This window comes from Monoraphidium neglectum (genome assembly GCF_000611645.1).
Source record: "Monoraphidium neglectum strain SAG 48.87 unplaced genomic scaffold scaffold01178, whole genome shotgun sequence".
In the NCBI taxonomy this organism is placed as follows: Eukaryota; Viridiplantae; Chlorophyta; class Chlorophyceae; order Sphaeropleales; family Selenastraceae; genus Monoraphidium; species Monoraphidium neglectum.
Genome location: NW_014012450.1, coordinates 1 through 6,928, shown reverse-complemented (window position 1 = coordinate 6,928; position 6,928 = coordinate 1). Strand labels below are relative to the sequence as shown.

Sequence of the window (6,928 nt, the reverse complement as noted above, 5' to 3'; positions counted from 1 at the left end):
CAGGGGAACAGAGAGGCGGCTGCGGCGCGCGCGCTTAAGCGGTGGCTGGCGCTCAGGGGTCGCAAAGCGCGGCGCGAAAGAACTGGTGGGGGTGCATGTCAAGGCCTGCAACTGCTCGCCGAACACGCTCTGTGGGTGATCCGGAATGTCGCGCCAGTGAATCGATGCTGGCAGTGTAGTTAAGGTACTGCGATGTACGCCAAATTCACACATTCGTGCTCACACAAAGACACTCTCTCTTTCACATGTTCACGCGCGCGCCCCCACACCCGCACACGCACACACACATACACCACACACACATGCACGTGCACGTTCGCACCCAGCCGCTCACCCAAACGCGCGTGCATGCGCGCACTCACGTCTCTGCCCCGGCCCCTCCCCACCCCAAAGGCATCGTCAAGGCTGTGGGCAAGGCGCTGGGCAAGGAGCCCAAGGTGGTGCTCTACAGCCCAGAGAAGGTCGGCACCGGCAAGAGCGGCAAGGCGGAGGGCTTCCCCTTCAGGTATGGGCGCCCCGCACATGTGTCGGTGTGCGTGCGTGCGTGCGTGCGTGCGCACGCACACCCACACACATGCACACTCGCACGTACGCACGCACATAGACCCCGGCCGCGCCGTTGCGCTCCACACGGCTTGCCACGCAGCAACTGGTCGCGTCTCCCCGCTTTTGTGGTTGAGCACCCTCGCCCGCCTCTGCTGACGACCGCCTCTCCCCGTCAGCCGGCCCTCATCCGCCCAAAACAATTTTCCCGGCCCCAAACGCCCCATGATACACGCCTGCCCCCAGGACTGTCCACTTCTTCGCGAGCGCCGAGAAGGCCAAGCGCGAGCTGGGCTGGAAGCCGCGGCACGACTTCCTGGCCGACGCCGCCGACCTGGTGGCGGCCTACAAGGCGTCGGGCCGCCAGAACAAGGACATCGACTTCAGGTGGGGCCGGGGTCGGTCGCTGCGGCATGACGCCATCACCTGGTCTGACGAAGTGGGGGCCGCCCTGCTTTGCAGCACTGGCATGCCCCGGGATTGCGACGTGCCCCGCCTGCTCCGGCCCCTTTTGGTTGAGCCGTGTGCTTGGCTCTCTGCTCCCTGCTCGTCTGCCTTGAAACCTTGCCACTGAGCACGGCGTGGCCGCCGCTGCTGCGTTGCGCCCTGCAGTGTGGACGACAAGATCCTGTCGGCCCTCAGGGCCTAAGACCTGCGCGGTTCTGGGCAGGGACGAGCCGGCCGGGCGGCTCGCAGAGGATGCAAGGGCGCAGAAAGTGCGCCGGCTCGGGTTCCTCTGCATGTGCAGAGGCGTGGTGGGGGCAATTGCCCCCGCCCTGGATTTGGTTGGAGTAGAGGTTGAGAGGGCGCCCGATTTTTCGTGCGACGGCCGGGCACGCCCGCCTTGGGCCGCCTGGCCGGCAGCTGCCTCACGCGCCGCTGGCAGCCCGCTTGTAAAAGCGCAAGCGTGCTATCTTCGGGGGCCAGGGGTGCGGGAGTGGCCAGGTCCCCTGACTGAGTCATATCGTGATCATCAGTTGAGGACTGGCAGACCAGGTCACATGTACTGCTATGCATGTACTGGTGTATACTGCCACTTCACAGTCCCAGTTAGCAGATTAAAGATTGAGGCAGTGCAGAGCCCCATTTTGCATCCAAACCTGCATCCGCCGTATCCTTGCCCACTCGTGCTGTCCGGGTTGGAGCCCCTTTCTGGTGGCTGCTCTGCAATTCGCAAATACTGCCGCCCGCATGCGTTGTGGTAAACATGCAAAGGGGGATCTGGTATCAGCAACCATATCGATCATCTTTCACTTGAGCTTGGGTACCGCGTAAAGTCGCGAGATCGGCATCAGATCAGAACATCGGCAGCGGCCTCATGGACATCTTTGAGTACAGTGAAGGTAAGTAATTGTTGTGTCGCGAGCACCGCGCCCATCTCCGGGCGCCCTGATGGCCTTTACATGGATCGCCCCCTGCCGCCTCGCAGCGCACTGGCCGACGCGGGCGTTGCAGCAGGAGGAGGAAGAGCAGGCGCAGAGCACAGCAGCAGCACACCTGCAGGAGCCTGATGTGACGGTGGGCACATGCGACGGAAGACACCATGCACATTTTCTGTGTGCTTGATCGATTGCAGCAGGCGAAGAGCGCCCGAAAACATGTCGCGCGCTCACCTCATCCCACTCTCTCTTTCTCTCTCCATGCCGCCGCAGTGGGCGCAAGGCGTCCCACTGGTCGATGGCACACTGCACACCGAGCTCCTAGTGAGTCTCGGCAGCTTCAGAAGCGCGTCGCGCGCAGCCTCACCTTCTGCTCGCCTTCCCTACAGCCCCTGTTTTAGTCGTGGCCATCGGCCTCTGCCGCCGTGGCAGGGCAACCATCCCCTCTATCCCCCCCACGCACACACACGATGACGCTCTTGACAGCATGCCATGCCTGACCCGCGGCTGTTGTCTGAACTGCCGCCGCCTCTGCAGGTTGTTGCGACCAACGAGGCGGCGTGCGCACTGGTTGACCACTGCTTCTCTTCTATCAAGGTCGGGGACGCCGGCGGGACGGGGCAATGGCAGCCGCGGTCCGCGCCCGCTCCGCTCAGCCGCCTCAGTCGGGCCCGGCTTGCGAGCAGCGCTGGCGAGCAAGGCTGTGGGCACTCTCATTGACACACGTGCACGGCCACACCCATGCCTACGGCCTCTGGCCCCTGCACCAACCTGAGCACGTTCCCCCCCTCACAGGCACACAAAACCCCCACCCGTTCACCCAACCCTGCATAACAGCACACACACTTGCGCACACCCACACAATGTATGCGCATGCAAATAAACCATGCACGCGCGCACACATGCTGTTGTATACTACTTCCGCACCAAGCAGGAGGTGGGATCGATACCCCCATCCGCACCCGATGGCGGCGGTGCTGCGCCCGGCGCTGACCTGGACGTGATCTACGGCGGCAGCGCCTCCTCGCGCCCCCGCCACCGCGCCAGCGCCGTCCTCGCGCCTACCGGCGCGCCGGGCGCGGCGCTCGCGGTGTGCTGCCGCGAGGACGTGCCCGCCGAGCGCGCGGGCGCGTGGGCGCGGGCGCTGCTGCGGGCGGTCGCGCCGGCGGCGGTGGTGATCCTGGGGGCAGTGCGGCCCGAGCACTACCGGGGCGCAGGGGACGCATCCCAAGAGTTCCTCTCATTCACCCTGCAGACGACAGCTCGGCGGCAGCAGCAGGGGCCGGCCGCCCTCGCGCAGCGGGCGGCCGCCCCGCCGCCGCTCCCGAGCGGCAGCATCGTGGCCGGCCTGCCGGCGGCGCTGCTGACTGCCTGCGAGCTGCGGGGGCTCGCAGGGGTGCTGCTGGTGTCGGTGGAGCAGGTGCCCGCGCTGCTGCCAGACAGCCTGCCACACCTGGCGGGCGCGGCGGCCGCGCTGCTATCGGAGGCGCCCGCAGCGGCCGCGCCGGCGCTGGCCGGCGCGCTGCGCGACGCCGGGCGCGTCGCGGCGGCGCGGGCGGGCGTGGAGCACTGGTTGGGGCGCGCGCGGGGGGCGGGGTCTGTGTACGTGTGACGTGACGGCCGTTGCGCCGGACTTCGCGTGTGCGCAGGTGCAATACGCGCGGCGCTTGCCGGGGCTCACCGATGTGCGCATGCGGTGCAACGCAACTCTGTCATGCACACATGTTACAAGCATATGTTGTCGCTCTGTCCATACAGTACCTAATTGCAATCGCAAGCGTGCCTGGACAAGGACTAGCCTATCACCAGCCTGGTGTCCCTGCACAAGGGGCGACCTAGAGGCGTCGCAACCGCGTGCACGCATGCAATTCACCGGCCACTGCTGGTGCGCCGGCAACCACAGCTTATGCATGTGATGTCGGCACATCAAACTACTGGGGGTTGTGCACATGGTGTTGCCTGGCCCGGCAATAGGTGCATTGCGCTGCATCGAGGGATCGACGTGTGACACTTGAGAACACTTGGCAGGCGACTTGGCGGGCGATTGGGGGGGTGCAACCTTTTGTGCTGGAGCCCTCCAGACGAAGCATATCTAGTCCAGCTAGCAATCCAGAACACCACACATTCACATACGCAGCACACAAAAATCAGCTGCGCGGACTTTATCGATCAACAGCGATCTGCTCAGCCTACCAGGGCCCATGGAACCTCCACAGACGCACTCCAGCTTCTAATATAGGCAGTTGCGCTCGTTGGGTCTGTCCAGGAACACAGTCTGATGTGGCTCCGTCCACCACAGCGAGCTGGTGCTCGCTCGCTATCGACGAATGACCTACTTAAACTGGGCTCACCAGGTGAGGGTCACAAAGAGGGGGTCCAGGTCGAGTTGCGGCGAGTACCCTGGACAGGGGCCACTTTGAGGGGAAGGCAAGCACGGGCAGCACTCATGAAGCAATGCAACACCTCTTTCGTGCAATGACCTAGATACAGTCAGAGAGCCTCACCCAGGGAGCCGGCGGACGAGGTGGGTCTGGGACGGGTCCGCGCTCTCGACGTCTGGAAGACTTGGCAGCCTTGCATTTGCAGGCGTGCTGTTTTTCAGGATAGAGCTGGAACGAAGGCGCCGTCGCAGCAGACCGCCGCGCGACCGCGCCCCAGACGCTTTCATGTCAAACCCAACTGATGTGCCCCACTGATGCATTGGCACCTCGCCTGCACCGCCACGTCTGCGTCGCAGCGAGAACGCGGCGCTGGAACCCAGCTATCCCATGAAACGGACCCGCAGCGACCAGAGCCTTGCCGGGGCGTGCTGCGCCGACGGCGGCGGCGGCCAGCTGGCTGACGTCACAGCGTGGTTTGCGCCGCAGGGCCGCGTCAGCGGGAGCAGCGGCAGCGGGGACGACCTCGTCGGCGGCGCACACATACAAGGGCAGGCGCACGCCGTGGCGGCCGCGGCGCTGGCGGGTCGCTTGCCGCCGCAGCTGGGGGGCTGGCTGGCCACCCTGCCAGCGGTGCTCAGCGACCACGGCAGCAGCAGCAACAGCCTCGTCAGCCTGGAGTCTGACCTGGCGCGCTCCTCCGCGTCCCAGCCTGCGCTGCAGCAGCTGGTTGCTAGCGGGCAGCAGCAGCGGCAGCAGCCGTCCAGCGGCGGCGTGAGCCATGTGCAGACGATTGGCATGGCAGCCGGTTTCGCAAGTCATGCGCTCGATTGTGGCGACGAAGGCGCGCCAGGCAGCAGGGCGCCGCCTGCGCAGCCGGACGCGGGCCGCCCGCGCTCGGACACCGTCGCCGGGGGCAGCGGGGAACAGTTGGTGATCACCTCCTCTGTGGTAACATCCCGTGCATGCACGCCACCGCCGCTGATTTCGCCCGCGGGGCCTGCCCGCGCGCCCGCGCTGAGCGAGTTCGGCGCCGCCGGCACGGGCTGGGGCATGACTGTGACCTCTCTGCGTCCGGTGCGCTGCTCGGCGGCGCCCTCTGCCGCCGCGGCTGCCCCGGTAACTTGCGTTGCTCTCGATGCGGGGGCGCGGCGAAGCGGCAGTCCAGCCGTGGGCAAGAGCGCCTGCACAGCTTCCATTGGTCAGGAGCAGGCCCTGCCAAGCTGGGGCCTGGGGGGCAGCAACGCGCCACAGGCCTTTGCTGCCGCCGCGGCGTTTGGCGGCGGCGCGGGGATGGGAGCCATGGGCGGCGGCTGGGGCCAGGCGGGCGGCGGGCGGGGGCGCGCCGGCGCCTGTGGCGGCGCGCACTTCGCCCCGGCCATGCAGGCCTTTGCCGCTCCCGCAGCCGGCGGCCCGCAGCCCGTGCCCGCGATCTTCGGCCGCCCTTCCGCCTCTGAGCAGCCTTGCCGTGCCGCAAACTCTGTACCAAGCGCGGCGGCGCCAACGATGCCCGACGCTGGCGGCGCCGCCGCCGCCGGCGACGGCTGGGATTTTGCGCGCCGCTCCGCGCAGCAGCGCGCCGCGGGCAAGGCGTCCGGCGCCAACTCAACGGGGCGGCGCCGCAGCTCCATCGAGCAGTCGATGCCGTGGCGCGCGAAGCTCGAGGACGCCATCGCGGCCGCCGCCTCGGACGGCGAGGCCGCGGCTGGCTGCGGCGGCGCGGGCGCGGGCGCGGGCGGGGCGCCGGGGCAGCTTGCGGCGCTGGGGGGCTTGGACGTTGTGCTCGACGCGTCTGCCGGCGGCGCAGGGGGGCCGCAGGAGATATACGTGCCCGGAGGCGCCCTGAGCCCTGAGGCTGTCGCGGAGCGCCCGGGCCAGCGCAGCAGCACGGAGAGCGAGCCCGGCAGCGCGGGCGGCCGGGGCAGCTGCGGGGAGCGCCTCGGCGGCGGCGGCGCCGCCGCCGCCGCGCTGCGCGGCCGCAACACCAGCAGCAGCGGCAGCGAGCGGCGGTCCGGCGACGAGTCGCCGGGCGGCAGCGGCAGCGCGAGCGGCAGCGGGAGCGGCAGCGCCAGCAGCGGCGCGGGCGGGCCGCGGCTGGGCAAGGCGCGCCAGCAGAGCGGCAACAGCTGCGGGTCGGGGTACTACTCCCGCCAGAACGCGGGCGACGCCGCGCTGGAGCTGTTTGTGCGCCTCAACCGCGCCCGCCAGACGCTCGGTGAGCGGCGCGGCACAAACCTGCGGCACGCGCGTCCCCGCCCGCGGGCCGCCCATCGGCACCGCTGCCGTCGCCGCCCGCCCGCTCAGCCTGCTGCGCTGCTTGCTCCGTGATGCTCGCCTGCAACACAGCCACCAAACTCCAAACCAGCATCATGTCCTGATATGACACCCTGCTGCTGCCTTCGAACCAATTTGCAGAGTACACTAAGCGCCAGGCGCAGGAGTTTGCTGAGCTGGAGGTTGCTGAGCTGTCGGTCTGGGAGGCGCTGGACACGCTGCAGGGCGTCCGCGAGTACGAGGCCGGCCTGGCGCCGACGGCGGAGGGGCTGGAGCCCGACATGCCGCTCAGGGAGCACGCGCTGCAGGTGGAGAGGCGCGGCAAAGGGGGGCCGGGGCGGGGCGGGGCGGGGC

At 68.2% G+C, this 6,928-nt stretch overlaps 3 protein-coding genes across 3 annotated transcripts in view; all 3 read left to right on the top strand.

Moving 5' to 3' along the window:
* Positions 1 to 1,192, top strand: part of MNEG_6928 (hypothetical protein) — a gene marked incomplete at both ends in the record, with an annotated part of 4,231 nt that extends 3,039 nt beyond the window's left edge. Inside the window, 3 exons of the mRNA XM_014044599.1 lie at positions 394 to 505; positions 790 to 930; positions 1,156 to 1,192. Of these exons, the coding sequence (XP_013900053.1) occupies positions 394 to 505; positions 790 to 930; positions 1,156 to 1,192 (290 nt within the window). The remainder of the gene's footprint in view (positions 1 to 393; positions 506 to 789; positions 931 to 1,155) is intronic.
* Positions 1,193 to 2,808: 1,616 nt separating this feature from the next.
* MNEG_6927 (hypothetical protein) lies at positions 2,809 to 3,534 on the top strand (the record flags this gene model as incomplete). The annotated part of the gene is made up of 1 exon (XM_014044598.1): positions 2,809 to 3,534. One exon carries the CDS (start codon positions 2,809 to 2,811, stop codon positions 3,532 to 3,534), a length of 726 nt encoding a protein of 241 aa, XP_013900052.1.
* Positions 3,535 to 4,690: 1,156 nt separating this feature from the next.
* On the top strand, positions 4,691 to 6,678 carry MNEG_6926 (hypothetical protein; the record flags this gene model as incomplete). The annotated part of the gene is made up of 2 exons (XM_014044597.1): positions 4,691 to 6,515; positions 6,647 to 6,678. The coding sequence occupies 2 exons, from the start codon at positions 4,691 to 4,693 to the stop codon at positions 6,676 to 6,678; spliced, it is 1,857 nt and encodes a 618-aa protein (XP_013900051.1).
* Between the last annotated feature and the right edge of the window lie 250 nt (positions 6,679 to 6,928).